This window comes from Brachionichthys hirsutus, chromosome 17 (genome assembly GCF_040956055.1).
Source record: "Brachionichthys hirsutus isolate HB-005 chromosome 17, CSIRO-AGI_Bhir_v1, whole genome shotgun sequence".
Classification (NCBI taxonomy): Eukaryota; Metazoa; Chordata; class Actinopteri; order Lophiiformes; family Brachionichthyidae; genus Brachionichthys; species Brachionichthys hirsutus.
The window spans coordinates 3587211-3613700 of NC_090913.1; the positions used below are offsets into that span (position 1 = coordinate 3587211).

At 41.0% G+C, this 26490-nt stretch overlaps 1 protein-coding gene across 1 annotated transcript; it reads left to right on the forward strand.

Moving 5' to 3' along the window:
• Positions 1-175: 175 nt before the first annotated feature.
• On the forward strand, positions 176-25829 carry pnpla6 (patatin-like phospholipase domain containing 6). The gene is made up of 36 exons (XM_068750505.1): positions 176-223; positions 5336-5392; positions 5632-5719; positions 5805-5887; positions 6016-6107; positions 6192-6332; positions 6443-6602; positions 6937-7017; positions 7842-7970; positions 8450-8530; positions 8640-8775; positions 8968-9042; positions 9991-10088; positions 10324-10500; positions 11090-11167; positions 11349-11554; positions 11958-12089; positions 12206-12329; positions 12503-12616; positions 12690-12765; positions 12901-13020; positions 13139-13202; positions 13568-13736; positions 13838-14020; positions 14248-14366; positions 15119-15275; positions 15423-15539; positions 15618-15687; positions 19352-19468; positions 21321-21437; positions 22975-23123; positions 23267-23419; positions 23734-23850; positions 23961-24052; positions 24362-24494; positions 25073-25829. Exons 1-36 carry the CDS (start codon positions 176-178, stop codon positions 25145-25147), a joined length of 4128 nt encoding a protein of 1375 aa, XP_068606606.1. The 3' UTR covers positions 25148-25829.
• Positions 25830-26490: the final 661 nt, after the last annotated feature.

Consider the following 26490-nt stretch of genomic DNA (forward strand, 5'->3'; position numbering starts at 1 on the left):
ATACTGAACTGATCAAATTAATCATTAAATATTGGATATGAGCTATTTAATTTTTTGGTTGTCTTTGAACTATTATTTTTCCTGTCTTCCATGACTAAAGGCCCGTTGAATATGTGTGTCATCTCTCTTCTCAGTTGTCATTGATGGACCATCCCTATGAAGACAGAGGCTTACAATGGGACAGAGCACCTCGGAACAGGAGGTCCAAGAAGGAACCCAAGAGGTAGGGCTTTTTTCTATTGTATGAGTGATAATAAATCCTGTGAATATATGCTGGTGGGGGAGCCGGGCCGGTGTGTGTGGGTGTGGGTGCGAGAGTTAACTCCTCCCACTGGTCTCTGAGTCAGTGGAGGTTAGTGGCTGACGGCTGTGGCTCTCCCTCTGCTCTGCCTCTTCTTCCCCAGATCTCCTGAGATCTGATCCAGACTCTCCCCTTGAGACCTTTGTGAATCTGGTGTTTAGGGACAACTCTTGGAATTATGGTTGGATGAAGGGGATAGAAACGAGGAGCACAAATAAATCTACTGCACTTTCTCCTCAGAACACTGTCTGCTCCTCACGTTTTGTCTGTCCGTCTTGTTGGTTCCATGTTTCACTGTGGTGTGGCACAGCCCTCGATGGCGCAGAGTAGGAAATAAAACATAATAAAACATTAAAGCCGCAAGCGGCGTTGTAGGCCCTCGCCGGCCGACAGGCCGTTGAGCTGACCCGCCGACGCACGCCGTTTTTGTCCTGAGTGCTTCGCAAGTGTTTAGATTTGAGCTGCATGAGTAGCTCACAGTTTAGTCAAATCGTTATTTGGATTATATGGCCATCTGCCATCAGGAGTTTCAATCCAATATGGCCGCCTTCCTGTGTGTCTGGGGGCGTGGCCACAATACATTTTTTTTTTGCCCTGACATGACGCATGTCTGTACCGAATTTCGTGGCTGTCCGACAAAGTTGGCGTCGGACCCCTCCCCATAGGAGGGGTTGCCATCGCCACGGCAACACCGTAAAAACAACAGCGTGGTTACGATTGTGTTTTTTGATCGGGACCACATGAGGGACTTTTCTGGTAAGTTTCAATCATTTCTGGCAAAGTATTTTTTTAATTCCCATTCAATTTTTGTTATTGTTCTCTAGGGGGCGCTGTAAGGCTGATTGTCAAAGTTTCACTTTTAAAATGTCCAGGTAGGAAGGGTCAATAAGTGTTTAAAATCTGGTTTGGATTGGATTGTGTGTGTGTGCAAACGCTGACTCTGCAGTTTTTAAAATTATATCCAATATGGCCGCCTTCCTGTGTGTCTGGGGGCGTGGCCATAATACTTTTTTTTTTTTGCCTTGACTTGACGCATGTGTGTACCGAATTTCGTGGCTGTCCGACAAAGTTGGCGTCGGACCCCCCATAGGCACAATGCATTGTGATTTTTGTAGGTGGCGCTAGCGCGCCACTTTTTCATGCCCAATTTTAAAACACATAAAATAATTAATTTTTCGCCGGTTCTGAGCTTGGTTCAAAGTTTGGTGAGTTTTCGAGCATGTTCAGGGGGTCAAATTGCCGTTTAAACAGCAGAACAAAGAAGAAGAAAGAAGAAGAAAGAATTTTTGCAAAAACAATATAACTTTTTTTCTGAGTATGCGATTTCTACACAAAATACGTTTTTGGAATGGTCTCGACGAGGGCTACGCGTCTGTGGGGGCACACAAACATGAGTTGACGAGCTTCGCTCGTCAACTCGTGTTTGTGTGTGTGTGTGTGTCTGTGTGTCTGTGTTGTTTAGTGTCGGGGTGTGTGTGTGTGTGCTGTTGAGTGTCGTGGGTGTGGGCGTGGGTGTGTTGGTCGCCCGATGTCTGTGTGTGTGCGTGTGTGTTGTTGAGTGTCGGTGTGTGTGTGTGTGTGCTGTTGAGTGTCGTGGGTGTGGGCGTGGGTGTGTTGGTCGCCCGATGGTTGACTCGCTGCGCTCGTCAACTCGTGTTTGTGGATCTCTGTGTGTGTGCATTTGTGTTGTTTAGTGTCGGTGTGTGTGTGCGTGAGTGTGTTGGTCGTCCTCAACAGCATGGCAAAGTTGGATGCTGAGGGTTGACGAGCTGCGCTCGTCAACTTTGTCGAGGGTTGACTCGCTACGCTCGTCAACTTGTCTTCTGCGTTGCAAAAGCAATAGCCCCTTACGCCTAGAATAGGCGCTCGGGCCTAACTAGTTACCTTTGGCAGGGAGTAATAAGTAAAATTAAAGCCGCAAGCGGCGTTGTAGGCCCTCGCCGGCCGACAGGCCGTTGAGCTGACCCGCCGACGCACGCCGCTTTTGTCCTGAGTGCTTCGCAAGTGTTTAGATTTGAGCTGCATGAGTAGCTCACAGTTTAGTCAAATCGTTATTTGGATTATATGGCCATCTGCCATCAGGAGTTTCAATCCAATATGGCCGCCTTCCTGTGTGTCTGGGGGCGTGGCCACAAGACATTTTTTTTTGCCCTGACATGACGCATGTCTGTACCGAATTTCGTGGCTGTCCAACAAAGTTGGCGTCGGATCCCTCCCCATAGGAGGGGTTGCCATCGCCACGGCAACACCGTAAAAACAACAACGTGGTTACGATTGTGTTTTTTGATCGGGACCACATGAGGGACTTTTCTGGTAAGTTTCAATCATTTCTGGCAAAGTATTTTTTTAATTCCCATTCAATTTTTGTTATTGTTCTCTAGGGGGCGCTGTAAGGCTGATTGTCAAAGTTTCACTTTTAAAATGTCCAGGTAGGAAGGGTCAATAAGTGTTTAAAATCTGGTTTGGATTGGATTGTGTGTGTGTGCAAACGCTGACTCTGCAGTTTTTAAAATTATATCCAATATGGCCGCCTTCCTGTGTGTCTGGGGGCGTGGCCATAATACTTTTTTTTTTTTGCCTTGACTTGACGCATGTGTGTACCGAATTTCGTGGCTGTCCGACAAAGTTGGCATCGGACCCCCCATAGGCACAATGCATTGTGATTTTTGTAGGTGGCGCTGACGCGCCACTTTTTCATGCCCAATTTTAAAACACATAAAATAATTAATTTTTCGCCGGTTCTGAGCTTGGTTCAAAGTTTGGTGAGTTTTCGAGCATGTTCAGGGGGTCAAATTGCCGTTTAAACAGCAGAACAAAGAAGAAGAATAAAGAAGAATTAAAGCCGCAAGCGGCGTTGTAGGCCCTCGCCGGCCGACAGGCCGTTGAGCTGACCCGCCGACGCACGCCGCTTTTGTCCTGAGTGCTTCGCAAGTGTTTAGATTTGAGCTGCATGAGTAGCTCACAGTTTAGTCAAATCGCTATTTGGATTATATGGCCATCTGCAGTCAGGAGTTTTTAAGTTTCAATCCAATATGGCCGCCTTCCTGTGTGTCTGGGGGCGTGGCCATAATACATTTTTTTTTTGCCCTGACATGACGCATGTCTGTACCGAATTTCGTGGCTGTCCGACAAAGTTGGCGTCGGACCCCTCCCCATAGGAGGGGTTGCCATCGCCATGGCAACGGCGTAAAAACAACATGGTTACGATTGTGTTTTTTGATCGGGACCACGTGAGGGACTTTTCTGGTAAGTTTCAATCATTTATGGCAAAGTATTTTTTTAATTCCCATTCAATTATTGTTATCGTTCTCTAGGGGGCGCTGTAAGGCTGATTGTCAAAGTTTCCCTTTTAAAGTGTCCAGGCAGGAAGGGTCAATCAGTGTTTAAAATTTGGTTTGGATTGGAGTGTGTGTGTGTGCAAACGCTGACTCAGCAGTTTTTAAAATTATATCCAATATGGCCGCCTTCCTGTGTGTCTGGGGGCGTGGCCATAATACTTTTTTTTTTTTGCCCTGACTTGACGCATGTGTGTACCGAATTTCGTGGCTGTCCGACAAAGTTGGCGTCGGACCCCCCCATAGGCACAATGCATTGTGATTTTTGTAGGTGGCGCTAGCGCGCCACTTTTTCATGCCCAATTTTAAAACACATAAAATAATAAATTTTTCGCCGGTTCTGAGCTTGGTTCAAAGTTTGGTGAGTTTTCGAGCATGTTCAGGGGGTCAAATTGCCGTTTAAACAGCAGAATAAAGAAGAATAAAGAATAAAGAATAAAGAAAAAAGAAGAATAAAGAATTTTTGCAAAAACAATATAACTTTTTTTCTGAGTGTGCGATTTCTACACAAAATACATTTTCGGAATGGTCTCGACGAGGGCTACGCGTCTGTGGGGGCACACAAACACGAGTTGACGAGCTTCGCTCGTCAACTCGTGTTTGTGTGTGTGTCTGTGTGTCTGTGTTGTTTAGTGTCGGGGTGTGTGTGTGTGTGCTGTTGAGTGTCGTGTGTGTGGGCGTGGGTGTGTTGGTCGCCCGATGGTTGACTCGCTGCGCTCGTCAACCATCGGAAGACAGTTACAAACACAGTTGACTCGCTGCGCTCGTCAACTGTGTTTGTCGATGTCTGTGTGTGTGCGTGTGTGTTGTTGAGTGTCGGTGTGTGTGTGTGTGTGCTGTTGAGTGTCGGTGTGTGTGTGCGTGAGTTTGTTGGATGCCGAGGGTTGACGAGCTGCGCTCGTCAACTTTGTCGAGGGTTGACGAGCTGCGCTCGTCAACTTTGTCGAGAGTTGACGAGCTGCGCTCGTCAACTTGTCGTCTTCTGCGTTGCAAAAGCAATAGCCCCTTACGCCTAGTATAGGCGCTCGGGCCTAATAATAGGCTGGTCACAGGCACATTAAAAATAAAGTGCATGAAACTCAAACAATGACTGATATCATGTATGTTGTTATTTTTCGAGCACAAATGAAGACAAGTTATGCCAAGTCAGCATCATATAAGCGACTTTGGGCTTCTTTTCCTGTGAAGTCGCTTATAAATATTGGTAGTCGCCGGTTGTGGTTTTCTTGGGCTTGTTTCTAAAGTATAGTTGCTTATTTGGGCTTTCCCCCAGCTCCGTAATAAGTTGTCAAGCGGATATCTTGCAAAATGAAGGAAATCGGCGCCGATCGATCGGGACACCCCTACTTTTTAACCATTTATCCATTTTCTGCAGTTAGCCGGGCAGTGGGAAACAATGTTTATTTTGGTAGGCTGACCACTAGAGGGTAGCCTATACACACGTCTATGCATGGCATCTGTGTTTTCTTGCACCATGAACAGGCACTCCAGTATGCCTATACTGGACTTAAACCGTCACCAAGACGCGTACCCCCTACGTCACGTTGCGTACCCCTGGGGGTACGTGTACCACGGTTTGGGAGCCACTGCTTTAGAACAAGTCTAGCAGAGTTTAGTCGACCCACTGCACGAGGAACACTGTAGAGGTGTTTACCTCCCGCTTGATTATTCATTTGTCTGTATGTCTCTGTTACTTCAGGACAGGTTTAATAACCTCAAGACATTTGTGGAGGAGGAGGAACTCCAGACGAGCATGGTGAGCCTTCATATAGCTGCTGGTTCACTTGTGTTGCCACCCGACACGTTTAATAACAAATTAAGAAATAGCACAAGCATCCAGCTAATTGTTTTTAAATAAACACATTAAAGTATCCAAATAAACACAATAGCAATGATAAGAAGCAACATCATCATTTTTTCTGCAGCATGTATTATCCATTATATATTTGTGCCCTGTACACACAAACTCTGCCTCTTTCGTTCTTTTCGAATTAGATGGTGGGAATGGTGATCGGTGCAGGGATCACCATTGTCCTTATTGCCATCCTCATCTTCTTCATTTTGCGGAGGATCCAGCTTCGAAGTCAGTAACTCCTGTGATGCCTATTACACCATGTGATGTGACATGACATTTTCAGTGTATCTCTGTGGTTTGTTGTATTTTGTAGATGTAGAAGCTCAGGAAGTACCCAAATATCGCTTTCGCAAGAGAGACAAAGTCATGTTCTATGGGCGAAAGATAATGCGTAAAGTGAGTGTTGAGCTGAAAGAAATGATAATGGCTTTTACTTTTTGTTATCTTGGGACAAGTCTGATTCATAGCTAGTCACCTGTTCCTCTAATACCACAGCCACCATATGCTATGCTACTATCCATCAGGTCTCACAGTCTACCTCTTCCTTGGTGGGCACTTCCTCGTCCTCACGACCACGTCTAAAGAAGAAGCAGAAGATGCTCAATATTGCCAAAAAGTACACGACAAGCACACTCTTACAAACAAAATGTGTATCACTATTATAACCTTAACACTGCCTTCCCTTCTTTCTGCCATGCAGGATCCTGCGCTTTAAGAAAGAGGTGCCCACCCTTCAGGCTAAGGAGCCCCCTCCCTCAGTGCTGGAGGCTGACCTCACTGAATTTGATGTGGCCAACTCCCACCTTCCCTCTGAGGTACTCTACATGCTCAAAAATGTACGGTAAGTTGTTCTTTATTCTTTTCTTCTTTCACATTGGTGTAACTGTATGCCACAAATCTTTGTTCATACCCTGAAACACTGATGCCATTGCCAACCTATTCTCACTGCAGTGTACTGGGTCACTTCGAGAAGCCGCTCTTCCTCGAGCTGTGCAAACACATGGTGTTTTTGCAGTTCCAGCAAGGAGAGTATGTCTTCAGGCCAGGGCAGACTGACAACAGCATATATGTGGTTCAGGAAGGAAAACTAGAATTGTGCCTTACTGGAGGGGTATGCATGTCCATTTATTGTTCTACCCTGTGATCTTTGTGCATGCAACAGTTGTTTTTGTCTTTCAGTGTTTCAGTATGAAGTGATTACCTATTAACATTGTTTAGATCATCTCTCTAGGAAACATGGGGAACACAGCTGGTAGAAAAAGCCAGTCAGTCTGTATAGCATGTACCTTGTCTTAAATGAAATATTAACCCTGATAGATATCATTCCATTTATTATCTTCAGTTACCGGTAAACTGTAGTAGAGTGAAGTTATTCCAGTTCCTAGAAAAAAACAAAATTAGCTTCATGTGCATATTGATGTTGATGTCTCATTTCTGTCGTCCAGGATGTGAAAGAAAGTGTAGTGAAGGAGGTTTACCCAGGAGACAGTGTCCACAGCCTTCTCAGCGTATTGGATGTCATCACGGTAAGTCCGTCTCAATAATTCAGGTATTCCTACACAAAGAAGCATCAGGACAAAAATACAAATCATGGACCAATCATAAAGGCTTTTGTAATAGGGAATAGGAGTAGGTAGCAGGCCGAAATAAGACTGTTAATTTCATTCTACCAGACCAAAGGAGCCTAGCTGTCAACAACCAATGAGATCCTAAGTGCCAACACAGGCAAACATTGTCATAAACAATACGACGGACAGAAGTGACAGCCAATCAGATTGCAGGAAAGTCTACCTAATTACGTTTTTCAGCCAGTAACTTGTAATAAGTAATATATTACTGATCTTGAGTAACTTGTCCAACACTGATCGTCATCACGTGTCTTTTCTTGTCACTTCCATCCTTTCCTTTTTGGACCCATCACTTATAAGGAATACTCACAGATACAGCCAAAATAACGTAAATAATGGAAACTACAAGGGCGATGAGTATGAAAGGTGGTGAATATCTGAACTGAATGAGTGAAGCGTGCTTGGAGCCCTAACCCTAACGCCAGCATCTGGAAGTTGCTCGTATCTCAAATTTATGCTCGTGTCTCAAACCAAATATCGCTCGCAAGTTTAATTTAATTTACTTTTACTCGTGTGTCAAGGTATTACTGTAGTTTGTGTAATGGCAGGCATAATTTACCACATAGTTTAAATATTAACTCGCCCATCCTTCTGTATGAACTGAATAACATGATTACAATCCTAAATTCCAAAATACACAGCATTATTTTTTTAATGTATCAAGATTAAACAACCTTCCACATCAGATCTGCTTAAATCTTTCTGGGCGTTTCTGTGTCCAGGGTCACCAAAGGCCTTACAGAACGGTGTCCGCACGTGCTGCAGAAGTTTCCACTGTTCTCCGTTTACCTGTCGAAGCCTTCCTCTCGATATTTGAGAAGTACCCAGAGAGCCTGGTTCGAGTAGTACAGGTGAGATGTATAAATTGTTTCATGGGTTCTGCTTTGTTTTGCTTTACACTAGGGTTGTGCGATATGGACCTCAGCATGCATCACAATATTTTTGGGAATAAAATGCAATATGACGATGTAGTTAAATTGGGCAGAGTTCCATATTACAGAGGCACCTCCCCGTTTATCATATTCGTCATGCTCATTTTCTCTCTTTCATTGTCTCTGCTCTGCCTTTTTTCGCCACCGCTGGACCGTGCTGTGGTACACAACGTGTCAATACAGTGCAGCGCGCAGTTGCAAGAAAATCACTCTGCTTTTTGCCATTTTAAATGATCATTTATACCAGTATTAGTCATTTTCTTCTCATTGAAGAATTCATACCGGTATATAGTATTATAAAAATGATCGGCCAACCATACTTTGCACACAAGGTGAAGCAGTTTTGATAAAGTCATCAGTTTGCTTGCGATAACTCTCTCCCTGTCACATTTGTTCAGATTATTATGGTTCGTCTCCAAAGAGTAACAGTCCTCGCCCTCCATAACTATCTGGGGCTCACCAATGAGCTCTTCAGCCACGTGAGTTTTATCACATTTTCACCTAGGCAGTGAAATACATTCATCTGTGAGTGTATGTGCGGAGATTTTTAGGAATTCGACACAATCAATTTCGCATACAATCCTGCAGGAAATGCAGCCCTCACGTCTGCCACCTCTGGGGCCCCACCCGACTCGTACCAGCCCCATCCGTATTGCCAAGCGTTTTGGCAGCCTGACAGTGGCCGAAGAGCACCGGGAAGCTGCCGTTAAGGGCGAAGCTCTAGGTGGGGGGAAAATAGACTTTTACAGGATGATGGAGCCTTTTTCTTTTGTAAATAACCTCCAAGAGGTTGATATAATTTATCTTGATTGTATATTTACAATTCATTAAATTGTAAATTTAAAGAATTGTCTTGGCCTAATTTTCTTGCAGTGTTAAGTTTACCTTAAATTCTGCATTTTGACTATATGGATAGGAGGAGAGCAAGGGAAGGATGGAGCAACAGTCCCAACTCTTAGTAGGACCATCTCAATGCCTGTGGACATTGCTGGTGAGGAACCTTCTTCCTGTATAGTGAGATACAATTGCAACATATAACTTGCTCATCCTAAATGAATGGGAAACCATACTATAAACACTTAAACCATGCTTCTCTTTAAAAAAAATAAAAATGACTATTAAGTCTTCACTAATCACAATTGTCAGTCACATCATGGTACAGAAAGTATTCAACTAGTGTCATGTAGCAGGCATGTCTTGTAGAAAAGCCTACTGGCCAAAGATCTATTTGAAAATGTCGATTTAAGCTTCATTTTTATGTTGATGTATACATTATCCAAAATATTTAAAATAGCCACCAGAACCATACCAGTGTGCAGAAAGATTGTATCAACACATTGATTGGAGATCAAGTATCCTAATTTCACAGATGCTAATTCTTTCTTATTGAGACTCAATATAGAAAAAAAGACAAGATGGGAGAGCTGAAAATACTGCTTCATTTATTTTGCCTTTCTTGTTGAAAGGATGCTCGAGGGAAACTGTCAAAGTGGACCGTCCAATTATCATTTCATAGCAAGAAAACAGTGTTTGTCATTTACTTAAACACTTGATGTTTGTCTACATTTGCCTGAGGGTACAGAAATGTGAACTGTTTCTAAGGAACTTTAACCCTGAGAATTTAAAATCTGTCTAGGTGCAGAACGAAGAGTAATTCATGCTTATCACACTTACTACTTGTCTTGCCTCCCCGCTAAAACAATGAATACTCGTGTGTATGATAATTGCCTCCCCCGCTATGGTTGGAAGAAATAATATATATAAATTTGAACATGCTTTACAGTTAACATTTTGCATTGTTTGTGTTGAGCTATTTGTGTATGCTGTTGAAATATAATACGTGTCCACATCTGTGCACTTCACTTAAACTTAACCAACACAAAAATATGTGCTCAATGCTGAAAAACATTACTGTAGTCTACTTCTTTTTTCTATGCAGGCATACAGAAAAGTTTGAGATCTGACTTTGACATGGCTTACGAAAGGGGGCGGATATCTGTGTCCGCAGAGGATGGCAACACTCCTACTTTTACACAGGTCAGTCCTCTGCAGAAACTTGACATACATGACATCCAGGCATGACTGATTAACATTTATTTTGAGGTTTACTATAGAAAACGCAGCGAGTGCATCAGTTTTTAAGCGAGATTTTAGTCAATCCATCATGATAATTTCTAGTTGATGTTGGAGGGTATTTCTTATTTAAACAAAAAAGATGTCCTCTCCTGCAATGAAACTAATCAAACATTTTCTGGCGTGATCCACATTGCAGAGCATATCGCAGGAGCAGCGTGAGAGAAAGGTAACAGTAGACGAGGTTCCCTCAGATGTCTGTCTATATCCAGAGGAAGAGTCTGGATTGGACAACATTTTCACACCTTCAAGTCGTTCCAGTGCTGCTCTGTTTGAGGAAGCTCAGAAAGAAGTCCTTAAACTTATGAGGATTGAGGTTCGTTTAACACTTGTGGTCACTGATATTGTGTTGTTATTACCGGTACATGGCAATTTTAATAGTACGCCACATATTGCATTGACAACGAAAGAAGAAAGAAATGTCAGGTGAATTATTGATCAAATACAATACTTAGTATTGTGTTCAAACGCGTAGGGGTTTTATCCAAAATTCAAATCAAACTTCAGTGTTGTGAAGTTCTTTTTGCCTTAAAGTGATCCCTGACTTATTCTTTTTTGTCTCTTTGAAACTTACCACACCCAGCTGCAATGATGTGCGTATGGGAAATAAACTGCCTTGAGATCAACCGAGAAACCAGTCTGTGTTGAATTATTACACCTCTACTACGTAAATATTTTTTGGATTTACGTATTAAAGGTACATTCTTGTGTTTTTAGACCAATTTGTCAAAACAGTCAGGGATCACTTTAAATTAAATATTTCTAGAAACAATATTTCAAAACATCTAAAAGTTTAATTGAACAACATAAAATGGTGACATTTCATCAACATTGCTTTTTGGTTTGAACGCTTTTTTTGGGGGGGTAACCGCTGTTGACTTGCTAATCTTTTTCCTCAAAATCAGGACCCATCCTTATTAAATGGGAGAGTGACTCTGCACCATGCAAAAGCTGGAGCTATATTGGCCCGACAGGGAGACCAGGTACATACTGGATAGAATTCTTCTGTACTGTATCTATAATGGACTGATCTTTCACCCATCAGTGTAATACAGTAACAATAGCAACTATATGAATCAAATACAATAAATATATGATGTTGAAATGTCAATTGCAATTTTCATTAACATTTTTATTATCTTAATTTTTATTCCTCTCATTTAGGATGTGAGTCTGCACTTTGTTCTGTCTGGCTGTCTGCATGTCTACCAGAGGATGATCAACAAGCAGGAGGCAGTCTGCTTGTTTGTGACGCACCCTGGAGAGATGGTGGGTCAGCTCGCTGTGCTCACCGGAGAGCCCCTCATCTTCACCATCAAGGCCATCCGAGACTGCACTTACCTCAAGATCTCAAAGTCAGATTTTTACGAGTGAGTTTATCAGCTTTTTACAGTCCATCTTCAGGCAGGTACACAGCTTAGAATAAAGTTGTTCAGATAATTTAATTTAATGGTGTTCTTTATTTTCATGATTATTTACATTGTAGATTCTCACTGAAGGCATGAAAACTGTCAAGCGCTGAAAAAATTTGAGCGATTAATTAATTATGATCTGTAATTAAAATAAAAACAAATTGCTGAGAACCCCTCAATCTGAGGTATTTTCATTTAACATTATTGTGGCAGATCAGTAGATTGATATGTATAACAAAAAGTCGTTTATGAAGTCATTTGTTTGAACAGATGCAGTCCTAGAAATTTACATTCTGCTGTATTTGCGACTGTCATGTTATTAGCCTCCTAATACTACTAATACTACTTACCATACCTGCAGTATTATGAGAGAGCAGCCCAGTGTGGTGCTGAGCGCAGCACACACAGTGGCCATCCGCATGTCGCCTTTTGTCAGGCAGATGGACTTTGCCATTGACTGGATTGCTGTGGAAGCTGGCAGGGCCCTCTACAGGTATCCTACCTCACCTTTTTCTTGGAAAAACATAGAGATGAATAATTCGATTTTTGTGCAAATTATACATGGTCATTGTCCTGTTAAAGATCGTTGGTCTTTCCTCCTACCTGCAGACAGGATGACCAGTCAGACTGCACCTACATTGTGCTGAATGGACGTTTGCGTTCAGTGATACGCAAGTCGAATGGCAAGAAAGAGCTAGTTGGGGAATACGGCAGAGGAGACCTCATCGGAGTGGTGAGATCCAGATTGTACGCTCTCAGTATGAGTATAAGTATGTATGCAAACAAAATATTCCTGCCTGATTTTTGACTGGAAGTTTGAAGTTCGGAGTTGATATTTGTCATCTTATTGCCTTAATTTTTGTATTATTTTTTATCAGCTCTGAAACATCTTATTGTCTTCTGTAGGTGGAGGCTTTAACCAAACAACCTAGAGCCACAACCGTCCATGCTGTGAGAGACACAGAGCTGGTCAAACTACCTGAGGGAACACTCAACAACATCAAGAGAAAATATCCACAGGTCGATAGCCTTGTCTTGATCTAACTGCTTTTTTGTACAGCTGAAATATTACTGATGATTGATGTTGGTTTAGGTGGTGACGAGATTGATCCATTTGTTAGGCCAGAAGATTCTGGGCAACCTGCAGCAAGGTTGTGGGCCTTTCTCAGGTAAAGTGAAAATAGGGATGATAAGGTTCCACTCATGTACACATACCTTTTAATATTTTAGTCCAGTCATATGCTTTCAATTTATAGTGTAATCTATTTACTCTCTATGATCCTTCCGATTGCCCAATATAACAGCCAGTGCTGATATCACCAATCCCGCCAGCAATCTGTCCACTGTCGCTGTCCTACCTGTATGTGACGAAGTACCAATCAACGCATTCAACCTGGAGCTCAGCCATGCTCTCAGTGCCATTGGTAGGTACCTATATTTTTCATATATCTTCAATTTTGTGGGGATTTCTTTTTAGTTCTGTTTATTCTACCAGAAATATACATTAATGTTTGCGTGTATGTGTGTGTGTGACGCTTGCAGGGCCCACTTTACTGTTAACCAGTGATATAATCCGAGAAAGACTGGGTGCTTCTGCTTTGGACAGGTCAGTCGGGCAATCACAAAAGCATCTTGGGCCTTATATCAAGCATCATCATCCCAAAGATTTCTAGCTGCAACTTCTAATGCTCTTGGCAGTCTGTACAATTGTACTGAAAGGAAGGATATATGTTTGGCACATTGGGCTTCAGATGATTTTCACATCATTCTACTATAGTATCCATATTCTGCTATGAGCCATCTATCCACCTGTAGGGGCAAGTTTCGCTCACAAATTTTCTGGTTCTCATTTTCTTCCATATTTTCTTGTCAAAATTTTGCCAACGTCTGTATTACACACAACAATTTCTGTTTGCTGAACTAAACGTCTTTTTCATGGCCTCATTCCTGCTTTTCTCCCGTATCCATCAGTATTCATGAGTACCGTCTGTCCGGCTGGCTGGCCCAGCAAGAGGACATCAATCGCATCGTCCTGTACCAAACTGACAACAGCATGACCCCATGGACTCAGCGCTGCATTCGACAGGCTGACTGCATCCTCATCATTGGCTTGGGGGACCAGGAGCCTGCTCTTGGAGAGGTTTGTGTGTACAGAGGAGGGGAAAGACAGACTTTCCATGAACAATGAAATATGTAAGTTTCTGCTCTTTGTCTTGCTCTATGCGCTTTTTTCTCAAACAGTTGGAGCAGATGTTGGAGAACACAGCCGTTCGTGCTCTGAAACAATTGGTCCTCCTGCACAAAGAGGATGGGTCAGGTCCCTCCAGGACGGTTGAGTGGCTCAACATGCGCAGCTGGTGCTCTGGGCATCTGCACCTCAAGTGTCCCCGCAGGGTTTTCTCGAGACGCAGCCCCAGCAAACTAGTACAAAGCAAAGTTTCCCATTTCTAGCCGTTTATTTGTAATTATTTGTTAGTAGAATACTCTATATCCGCCTCTCCTTCATAAATATAAACCCAGTATGCAGTCGTGAAACAATGATCTTTTAATTGATAGACTTTCAACATGAAACAGTTGCTTGAACACTGGTCTTGTGCTTTTTAGTGCAGTGTTTACTGAATTTGTGAATGTATATTCCCTATTGTTTTCAGAGGGAGGTATATGAGAAGGTGTTTGAGAAGACAGCAGACAGGCACAGTGATTTTTCTCGGCTGGCTCGAGTCCTTACTGGAAACAGCATTGCTCTGGTCCTGGGAGGAGGGGGAGCCAGGTAATTGGTTTGTTTTTTACTAATACTACTACTTTACTTTCAGCTTGTCCCATCAGGGGTTGCCACAGCAACTTCCTCCAATTCACTCGGCCCTTTGCATCGTCCTGAGATTGAGGACTGTTGGGAAGGGTTTTGGGCCAACTTACACACCTGGCTTTGGGACAAAAATAGCAGTGACACGACTGATGGCAAAAAAACAGGCACAACACCAGGTAGCCAGGAATGCTGGGATTCCCAGCTGATTGGCCGGAACTCGACACTGCAGTTCACACCATTCACCTACCGTACTGTCAATCAGAACACTGTAGCTCTTAGCCGGGGATACACGAAACAGGGGGGATTTGAATGGGGCTTAATATATTGAAACTAGTGGATAAAAAATCTATACTCTCTGGGTAAACAAAATATCGATATATATCGCAGAATTGATAATATTGCTCAGCTCTACCCCTGTTGTCAAAATACACCTTAAGGAACAGTTAGCTGAAAAGTGACATTTCAGTTACCAGTAATACCTACTCACTGCGATGTTCATTGAAAGGGAGTGAAGTTTTCTGTCAAAAATTTCAGGAGCTTTGTGGTAAAACTGTGTTGCAACCAAATCCTAAACGATTGAAGACGGTGGAGACTTGTTTTAAAAGATGTACCCATTTTCTCTATTTAAAACATTTGAATTAAGCTATTTATTTTGCCTAAACTAATGCCAGATGATTCCTGACTGTTTTTGAACTTGTTCATTCTCCTTTATGCAGAGGCTGTTCCCATGTGGGTGTGATCAAGGCTATGGAGGAAGCAGGGATTCCTGTTGACATAGTGGGTGGCACCTCGATTGGCTCATTCATTGGTGCACTGTATGCAGAGGAGAGGAGTGCTGTCAGAACCAAACAGAGAGCCAGAGAGTGGTCCAAGGTGCAGCACATATCTTTATCAATAATTCAAACCTTTTCGGTCTTACTCAAACTTCTAAGTTGGTTGAATTGGTTTTAATCTTCATAGGAATCACACCAAAAAACCCAAAACAATGTATGTATTTATCTGTATTTTGTTGATCAACAGGCAATGAACTCTGTATTTAAGACAGTCCTTGACCTGACATATCCCATCACCTCGATGTTTTCTGGTTCGGCCTTCAACACGAGCATCTATAAAGTGTTTCAGGACAAACAGATTGAGGTGAGGGATTGACGGCATGCTTTTTGTCCAGGTCCACCATAATTAAATAGGGTAATTATTTTGCTACACTCTTTCCAGGATCTGTGGCTGCCATACTTCAATGTCACCACTGACATCACAGCTTCAGCCATGCGTGTTCACCAGGATGGTAAGTGGCAGCTGGGCTGACTACAGAAGCTATCAACAACCTCTGCCATTACATTGTGATTAGCTAAAACATATCTGAGCCTTAAGAACTCATTTTGTGTACTGCTCTTTTGTACACTAAATTATTTGATACCTGTCGATGAACACACATTCACAAATTGACATATAAACTAGGTCTTAATATTTAATGCACAGCTCTATTATTGGGCTCTGAATGACAGAGGACTAATGTAAGATCCTCTTTATTGTAATATATCTTAATGCTTGCCATATTCAGTGAAAAGTCAGATGTGCAACATCCTTTATTTATTTTTTATTCAACCTTTATTTAGCCAGGTAAGTTAATTGAGAACTAATTCTCATTTTCAATAACGACCTGGATCTAAGTTGCATGTTTTTGCATCCTAAGCTAATACAGGTACTATCCGAGTTACGACCGTTACGAAAAGAACCAACCCTTCTATTGTCAAACTATGGAAAACTTTCCAGCATGAATGTAATTGGGAATGGGGAAATGGCAATTACAAGTGTGCATATTTTCCCATCATCTAAGTATTCCTCAAATTAATAGCTCCATTTTAGTAGCTTTTTCTTCTCAAATGCCAGCTTCAGTTTGGATTGGAATAAATCCCCACAGCCCAGTGCTTTGAAATAATTTTCAGTCAGTATGAGAAAAGTAAACACTCGACTTTTTGATTTTACCTTTATATACTATATATAATGGTTTGTCTGGCTTACAAAAAAAATGCAACATCTCCAGCCTTAGGAATTATAGAGGAATTAGGGTGACAAGAGTGGTTCTCCTAGCCCCATAAATACAGCGTCCGCCATTATTGAAGAAATTTGACATTTTTTCCTGTGATCTTACCTCATAATGTACAGTTTCATGGATCAAGTCAAGGCATTCAGAGTTTGAACTATTTCAATAAAGAATTATCACTGGATATGAGGGGCTTGGAAACATTAACTGTTTGCATCTTGGAATATGTGTCAAGTAGCTGCTAGAGCAAAGCTTGTTCCCTTCCCTGTTCCATAATCTGCCTGTTTTACTTAACCATACTAGTGTTGTTTTTCTTTATATCTTTCTAACTTTCTATCTTTGTCTCTTTACTCTAGTCTAAATTAATGAAGTTGTCCACCTTTGCTTATATGACTCCCAAACAAAACCCGTTCTGTACGGTTTTATCAAGTGTGTTAAGTCTTTCAGTTTATATATAGAAATCTCAGCGTTTCTCATGTGTAACCTACATCATAGAAAAAAGTACCCCAAATGTATATTATCCTCCTAAATCCATGTCAACATTTAGGATCTAGTCAGGTCACAGACAGGGAGAACCCAAAAGCATGACAGGAGAAGGAAATCCAGAAACTTTAATGATTCCAGGAGACAAATCAGAAGTGAGCAGGCAGAAGATGAGTTCCGTGAGACAGGCGGAGTTCAGAAACCAGGTAGTCAGATAAATCAGGCAGACAAACAGGTGAAAATCTATAAAACAAGCAGGGCAGGTACACGTGAATCAGAATCAGGGTTAGAGTGCTGGAGAGGAGGAACAAGTCGCTGACAATCTGGCAGAGGACTGAGCAGAATATAAGTGCAGTGGGGCTGATGAGGAGATGTGCAGCACATGTGGATGAGCTGATGACGGGTGTGGCAGGCAGTGTAGCCGGATTAGAGCAGGAGGGTGGAGCTACGTGGAGCAGGAGGGTCTGGCCGGGTTCCTGACACACATCATCTTATCTTTCCCCTCTTTGTTCCTTATTGGCATTCCATATTTGTATCACCTCGTCACCTCCATTTTATTTTCTGGTGTACTTTTATCAAAAATCTCTGGTGCTGTTTTCAATGTGCAACGTTGCGCATATCATTGGGGGGAAAATCAGTACATTAAGTGAGATCTGAAATGAAACACAAATTTGTCATGTGAAAGATTCTTTCCATTTGACAGTTTGATAAATGTATTTTTAACAACCAATAATAATCCTTGAAATGGTGGGATCTTATCTTTCTCACTGTCTCTGTCTCCCCCCCCCCTCTGCTTGTCTCACCCCTTGTTTGGCTGTTGGTTTCTGACATCTAGCTATTCTGATACTATTTAACTCATTCAGTGCCAGATGTTTTTGTTCATTTTGCCCTATTTTTCAAGACCCACAGAATATTATTTACTGTGACGGTACAAACACTGATCCTACTAAATTAAAGATTCAGGTCTCTTCTGTCATCAGGAGAGAAAAAAGTGTGTTCCTACCGTTTTTCGTTCTGGAGTTATTAGCAGTTGAAAAGAGGCAGAATTCAATTTCAAACTGAATTGACGTCTTTAGGCCTCAATGGCATTTAATGAGTTAATATGCTCAATTAACAAAAAGAAACGTGAAATCAAGCAAACTGCATTATTCTTCAGATCATGAAAATAATTTAAAGCCATCTTGTCATGTCTTTCATCTGACATATTTGTTATCATTTATAAAACGTTGTTTTTGTGTAATTGTGTTGTGTGTAGCTCATTTCTGAAAGGTTCATGATTTGGTTTCTGGTCATAATTCTGAATGTCTGTTCTATTTCCTCAGATATTTTTAATTTAGTTGGCTGTAGAGTACTCCTACAGCATTGGATTAGAACCATAGACATGAATACGGTAATAGTTTTTAGGATGGATTAAATAGTTTTCAGTTATTTTATATGAGAAAAATAGATTTGACATACGAGTGATTTGAGTTACGATCTTGGTGATGGAACGAATTATACTCGTATGTCAATGTATTACTGTATATTGTTTTTGTTGACGGTGTATTCCCCTTCCCCTCTGTCCTGCTCACAGCAGCTTCTTCCACTCTTTTTCTCTGTGAGGCTGTTTACACCTGGAATTGACACAAGTCAATATTTTGATATCTTTACCATCAGTTATATTTTTAAATTTAAATAAATGTAATGGTTTTAATTGTGAAATCTGTTGAAACATTTTCAAAATTGTTCAGTGTCTGTAAATCACACTACAGGCATGAATATACAGTGATAACAAAATTTTTACAAGGTTACAAAAACCCACAACTCTTGTTGCCCCACTGGCAAAAGAACATGGATTAAAAATTGTCATAGCCATGTTACAAAAAATTATTAAAACTCTTCCAACTCTTTCAGTTTTTATCCAAATTGCACTTTTTAAGGAAGTCTTGCTTGTGGTCATGAGGTGAATGGTTAAACTACTTGAAACCATCTGTGTTCACAGATGTATGCTGCTTAATGTGGTAGTTAAGAGTGCCCAAACAGGTAACCTACAGTAAAGGAGACAAAGGGAAATCTGTGTTTTATATGAAAATCAATCTTTTACTGATGCTGTGGCGTTTTTTTGTACGCCACCTGCCAGGAAGCTGACCTGTTGAGTCACAGGTTCTTCAACGTGGCCAAGGAAAACAGTTGCACAAAACATTCAGTGTGCCTTAAGTCATCTCTAGTGCATTCATTCATAATGGTAGGTAATGCCACCTAGAAACAGCCTCTATGTTGCAGGTATTTCTTTCTCTCAAATTATTTTTCGCTTTCTCCCTTCAACCCTCTTTTGCTCTATTCTTTTCCTCCCAGACTTTCTCTCTCTCTTTTCCCATCTGTGACATGGAGTCTTGTCCATATTTGATATGTTCCCCCCTTCTCCATCTCCATTTCCTGACAGGTGGTCTCTGGCGTTATGTTAGAGCCAGTGCCTCCTACACCCCCTATTTACCACCTCTGTGTGACCCCAAGGATGGCCACTTGCTTGTGGATGGTTGCTATGTTAATAATGTCCCAGGTCAGATTTTAAGCAAAATTCACCAAAACGTTGACAGTCAACCAAACACTAAACTGCACTACGCATCTTTATTAATTTCTGTCCAAACTTTCATCCATATCTAACCAGTCCTGGACCAGATGGACAATGGGAGCCCATGGTTTGGAAGGAAATACTTTATCCACTATATGTCTTAAGACTGATATAACAGGACATATCATTATATCCATTTTTATTTTATTCCTACATTTTAACCAGTTGGTTTGACTCCACCTCAGCATATTCTTGCTTGATATAATTTTTCTTATTGGAGTTTGATTTCCCCCACCCACACACAAACACTTGGACATCTGTGGATGTGAGTTAGAGGAATGCATGATGGTCTAGCTTTCTATATTTGCTAAAGCCTTCCCGGCAGGCAGACAGAAATAGAAAGTGAGAGAGATAGGCTCTCTTGCAGGTAGATCAACTTTACTGACATCAAAGATTGTACCACTCAAATTGTATTGTTAAAGGTGCAAAGACAGAGTGAAGGGCTTCTTAACTACATCAGTTTCCTATGAGCAAGTGAATGATGTGGGGGCCTTTTGCACCGAGCAATCAAATCAGACCAATTTGTGTTGTTCATTTTTGTTTCGTAGTTGAAAATGTTATATATGTTGTGCTCCTGAGGTAATGGTGGTGATAAATTTATTATTATTTATATTGAAAAAAAAACGTTTATTTTTACTTATCAAATGGAAAATTGAAGACAATTTGATGCGCTTTAGATCTTTTCTGGTTCAGAATAAAAAACAAGGTTAATAAAGTTAGACGTTTTGGAGATAAGTCCCAACTTCCATGATTTGGGCATGTTCAGAGGGGAGATGGTAACTCGGTTATAGAAGAATGCTGAGGATGGAACTGCAAGGGAACAGGAATAGAGGTCGACCCAGGAGAAGATACATGAACGTAGTGAGGGAGGACATGAGAGTGGCTGGTGTTGGGGAGGACGATGCGAAGGACAGGGTGAAGATTTTGTGTGGTGACCCTTGACGGGATAAGACGAAAGTACGGTAGTAGTTGTAGTTATGAGTTATTACGCAGTTTTCTTGTTTGCTACCTAATTCCATATGTGTTCAGTGATTGTTGTGATGCCTTCAGTTAGAATCTACAATGTTGTTATGAAAATAAAGAAAACCATTAAATGAATATGAATATATATAGTGATGGCATGTATTCCCCTAATTTATTCTATTTTCCCATTGTAGTATCTGTCCAAAAAAAACGTAGAGTAAGGAATTGGAGAGCTGTGGTGGTTCTAGCGGTCCCTGAAGTCATATTTAGTGACATAGTGCTGACTCAATATTTACATTGCACCCCTCGCTTTTGTCTTTGGTGCTTCCGTTTCCTTCCAACCCATGCAGCACCCAGCCTGCTCTTGCTCCGCTACTGAAGCTGTGATGAACCACAAGACTTAACAGGCTGGTTGCTTCTCTGCCATGTCCAGACAATGATCTCCAGACATTGTTACAGCATTTGATACGACTTCTGACATGACCAAAGTAATATGATTTCATGCTCTAAGGTGCTGTTGTTTGGACAAATTTTGGAGAGCCAAACAGCCTTGATGCTCTGTGATGGTTGCCATTTACATTTTTACCTTACACGCAATGGGTCTTTGTGGAAGGTAATGAGGTTTAGAGTGGAGTACAACAGAGTATGAAGGTAGACAAAACCGCAGTCCTAGCCTTTGCAGGGATTGGCCATCTTCCTTTGTCTGACCCTTTCTCTGGTGTTTGGGCTGCGGTCTGTGTCGACACTAACCTGAAACATATAGCAAAGATGATTGAAATGTCATCCCCCCGTCCTCCTTCCCCCCCTGGTGTGTCAGGCTCTCTGTGGCGCTATGTGCGAGCGAGCATGACCCTCTCGGGGTATCTGCCACCTCTCTGTGACCCCAAAGATGGCAACTTGCTAATGGATGGTGGCTACATCAACAACCTACCAGGCAAGTAGAGGTGGCACCCCCTATCACAATCCTCAAAAACACCAACTCTTTTCCTGTAAAGGAGGTGAGGTGGAGTAAGAGATGGGGATGATTATTTTAAAGTGGTTTTAATTAAAGCTGTTTATTGGCTGGTTAAGTACACAGATTTGTGACAAAGGAGGAATGTGCTAAATGTTCCACTTATTGAGTTCTTTCAAACCATCAAATCTATGTAAGTTCTCAGTCATCTAGGTCAAGGTAAATAAAGAGCAGAAAAAATAGGAATCAACTGGACTTGCTAGAGGCTGTTTGAAGAAGTTTATCCTCTCATCCGAAAGTCTTCTTCATTTCTAATTTACTGGTAGAGAGTCATATACTCCTATTGGAGCAGAAAACAACAAATGACCAAAAACCACCAAGACAGCAAGTCTGGTTTGGGGGTTTTACCATTCACAAGGGAGATGTTGTGGTGAACTGCTCTGAGGTGTGAATGGTTATTGTGGTTTCTGGGAATGGGGGGCAATACGACATTGTAGCTGGCTGATAGATGGTGCCTTAATCATCCTCCTCTGTTCAGAGAGGGTTTTTCCAGTTTGACAAAAATGGCTTCTTTAACTCCTCTTTCCTCTCTGGATGAGAGAAGAAACATTTTCAAGTCCAGTTGATTCTTTTTTCTGTTTTACATCAAATAAGATGTCTGTCTAAAATCAGTATGGCAGTGAGTAGAGCTCATACAGTAATTATCCCAAAGGAGAACAATTTGTATTTGATTTCTGACCATAAATACAATCTCATTATCACTTTAAAATACTCTGTAGCCTAATGCACACTAATGTAATATTATCTAATACTGTATTATCAAAATTTATTGTGGAAAGACGAGACAGAAGATAAGTCTGCCCGTGGTTATGGGAAAGTGTACTGTATGTGCTCTACTGGTGGAAGACACCCAAATGTCACAAATCTCTGAAATTAGCTATTGTTGTTTGTACAAGATTCATGATTCCTTCCAGTGATATACATTTCTAAGTGAAAATTGTGAAACACGGTCCTCTTTGAGCCCAAACACGGATCCAACTGAAGAAGCCTTCTAAATTCTGTTACTCTGCCTTCTCCCAATGGAGTATATGCTTCGTCAGCTGAATTTGTATTGTTCTTGGCACACTGGATCAGTGCTTTGGGCTAGTGGAATACCGTCATACTGTCTTTCCCTTTGAATGGGCTCATACCACAGAAATGTTTGCTTCCCCAATGCTCTTTTTAAGACTAGCAATTTAATGAGAAAAATATGGCCTCCATCCGTGTGCTTATTCTTGACCAAAAAATAATATAGTATTTTCTGTGACTAATTGGACAAGTGTGTGACCATTTAAACATGTTTTTGTGGTGTACGCCTGTTTGAACTTTCTGACTAAAATTGAATGTGAAACAAACCAATATTATCCTGAAACAAACCGAATAATAACCTAATTCATTATCTTACCATTTCTGCTGTTGGACTGTGTGCCATTTGTTCCTTTGTGTGGGAATGCTGGTGTCCATGCTACATGGTAAACAGCGGACATTGCAAGGAATATGGGTGCCAGAACTGTCATTGCCATTGATGTGGGCAGCAGAGATGAGACTGACCTCTCTAACTATGGAGACAGCCTTTCTGGCTGGTGGTTGCTGTGGAAACGGATCAATCCTTGGGCAGAGAAAGTAAAGGTATAGTATGGGGTGGAACTGCATGAGTATTAGTGACTTTAAAGGGCATTTTAAGGTGTAGATTATTAGTGCATCTAAAGTATATGCAACATCGGTGAGAAGTTTGTTAATGATTAATAATCTCAGACGAGCATCTTCCACAGGTGCCAGACATGGCAGAAATACAATCTCGGTTGGCCTATGTTTCATGTGTGCGTCAGTTAGAGGTGGTGAAGAAGAGTGCCTACTGTGAGTACATCAGACCACCGATCGACCGCTTCAAGACCATGGACTTTGGCAAGTTTGATGAGATCTACGTAAGTTATTTCTTGAATAACACGCTTTTATTTACCAGGGCATACAGTACTTAGTTTTTGCTGACTAATTTTTACTGAAGTCACAAGCATTAATCATCCAAGCATTAACATACTCTACCGTCAATTTGAGCTATAATTGATGATTGCCAGAAAATATCAAATGAAGGTGGTGTTAATTTTATGAATAATAAGTTACATTGTAAATGTTACATTTCTGAACTGCTTTTTACTGCTTTTGCATCAAAAGCCGTTCATAATTACAAAGCATTCCTCAACCTGCATTGTATTATCAATCTACATTTCTATAACGACAGGATGTGGGATTCCAGCATGGCAATTTGGTTTATACTGGCTGGGCCAGAGGAGACATTATCAAGAACATGCTGAAGGACCACCGCTCAGCAGACTACAATGACAGCAAGAGAACTGATGTGAGGAAAGCACACTCGCATAAATAATGTATAATATGATTCTGTAGCAGAATAGATCATTAACCCTTAAAATCCTCCTCTGTGTTTAATAGTAATTTCTTGCCTTTTAGTCCTATGCCTTTCCAGGAGCTGACTTCACTGACCTTGCAGAGATTGTATCCCGGATAGAGCCGGTCCCAAGCTACATGGCTGCAGAAGGTGAAGATCAGTCACCAGCTCATCATTGCATATACATTATTTATTTTAGTGGTAGTTATTAAAGTATGTTGTCCACAGAATGAGCACATTGTGCAAAAAGTCTTTGTTGACTTGGCATTTTCCTCGAGGTATACATTTCTGCTTCATGCAGTGATTAGTGTAGGAAATAAAGGGTCATAGCTTTGTCACTTGGCATGTTATATTGAAATACTCTGGATTAAGATGTCACTGATATTTTATAGATGTTGTTGTTCAATTGGTCCTCACACTAAAATCCTCACAGTAATATTTCCTCTAAATCTTAATATTCGACAGAGGAGTCGGACTGTCTGACGGAGTATGAGGAAGACGGGATGGACACGGTGAGAGAGGAGGAGGGGGAAGAGGGGGAGGACCCCGAGGACCACTCGCCTGGAGAGTGGGGGCCGAATGGAGTCTTTCAAAGTGTAAGCACAGATAACAGGAAATAGAATGTGACCATATTACTCTTCCTGTTAGTTTTTCAGTAATTATTTAGGCGTTTATTTTATTCCATAAAAGCAGCAAAGCCTTCTCATAGACGTCTGAAATTAATTAAAACTAATTCATCCACCCCCTTATATAAGCTGAAATCTTCAGTGTGGCCTCTGACATCACAGTTTTTCAGTTTTATCAAGCACCCGGTCTGATGAAGCTGTAGGGCATTTTTACTTAATATATTTTTTATTAAATAATCCATCTGCCTTAGTGCTTTTAGAGAGTGCTGTTTTGATATGACGGTTTATAATTGATTTGTATGCTAAGAAAATTCACCTTAATTTGCATTAATGATGGTGAGTGGATTAATGAAGGTGTTATTTTATTTGTGTAGTGTAAAGAAGAGTTTGGGATGAGAGAGTGTACAGTTATTATTTTGCTGTGATCATGATTAATGATGCTTAAGGTAAAGGGACCATGATAGTTCAAATTTCATCTTGGTGTTAACAAGCTTTTCATTTTAACTGTTCCATGCAAGTGGAAATAACAAAAATGTCTTGCTTTACAGGGTGAGGAGAAAACTGTGAGGCAACGCAGGAAACTCACAAATGACTCTAACACCTCTGAAGTCTCGGACTGCTGACAGAGGGCCAAAAAGGAGTAAAACAAGAACAACTGGTCCATAAACCCTAGGCTAAAGGCTTTTGAAACTAAAATACTAAATTATTGTTATTTTGGATCTAAGTAATTTATCTTTATTTTTAATTGGCATTGTTGCATATTGATGAATTACCTACAAAGAACTTTCATCATCATCATCATCATCATCAAATACTACTTTATTTTCACTGTTCATCCTTGAACCTTTTTTTATTGAGTGGTTTGTACTCATTCTCACAATGTCTTCACCTCTTCACATTCCGACTTCAGGGGTGAATGTGAATTTTTGCACGAGAAGATCTACAAACTGCGACTCCCAGTTAACCTTGTGAAAACGTTCACTCTTCTGTTCCCTGAGTTCTTTACAATAGTCAGATGTGCACCTCATGTTTAATATAGACATATTGTAGAACTGTAACAAGATGATAATATATGTACATTGTTAATATTCTTACATGTATATTGTGTGGAAATTTAACTTGATGCTTTGTTGCAAAATAAGGGAACCTTAACAAAAAGGTTTGTTTTATTTAAATGTGTTGACTTCTGGTGAATTAGCTTTAGCTGTTTTGCATCGAAATATTTCCTTGGTCAGAAGATGTATGGATTGATAAATACTATTCTCTTTAGATCCCAAGGTAACCTAAAAAATAAAAACAGATGATAATGAAATATGTGGATTGGTGATTCTACTGACTCCAACAGCTGGCTTCTTCCAATATGCAGTCAGTAAGCACATCCGCTTGATGATATCACAGTCGCTGCTTGATGTGTGTGAGTAATTATACATGCACATTCTCACATCTTTCTCAGACCGTTACACAGTTGAACATACCAGGCAGCAAACGCCCAGCTAAATACGTTCACACAACAGTCAGCTAGATGAGGTGTTGGAGAAACTCGAAGAAGTACCATTTATTGTAAAGGGTAGTGTTCAAGAACAGTACTGATTGTCCTTTGTTTTAAGCTTCTCGACTTGATAGACGGAGCAGATTAAAGAAAAAACGAGACCAGTCAGTCAGGTTCTGGTTTGACAGGCTCCGTGCCGTCACATGAAACACATTGTGGTGACACGAAACAACAAACAAACCATTACCATGTGCCTTGCATTGCACACAAGCATGATTAAACCGACACGGCGATCCAAAGGCAGAGCAAAAGCACACTTGGAAGACAAAACATGTAATTATGGAGATAACTTGGACAAAGACCTCAATCTTATTATAATTAAAGAGTAGTAATCCAAGTATCAAATTACATGAATGCTATTATTGCATTTACATAATTTAGGCACATTAAGAGCCGAGCTCCTTGTAATCCCTTGTA

Coding starts and splice junctions, on each gene's coding strand:
- pnpla6 (XM_068750505.1), top strand. CDS start 176: ATGGGACAGAGCACCTCGGAACAGGAGGTCCAAGAAGGAACCCAAGAG. Junction 6,333..6,442: donor TACATGCTCAAAAATGTACG/GTAAGTTGTTCT, acceptor TTCTCACTGCAG/TGTACTGGGTCACTTCGAGA. Junction 13,203..13,567: donor GGTGCTTCTGCTTTGGACAG/GTCAGTCGGGCA, acceptor CGTATCCATCAG/TATTCATGAGTACCGTCTGT.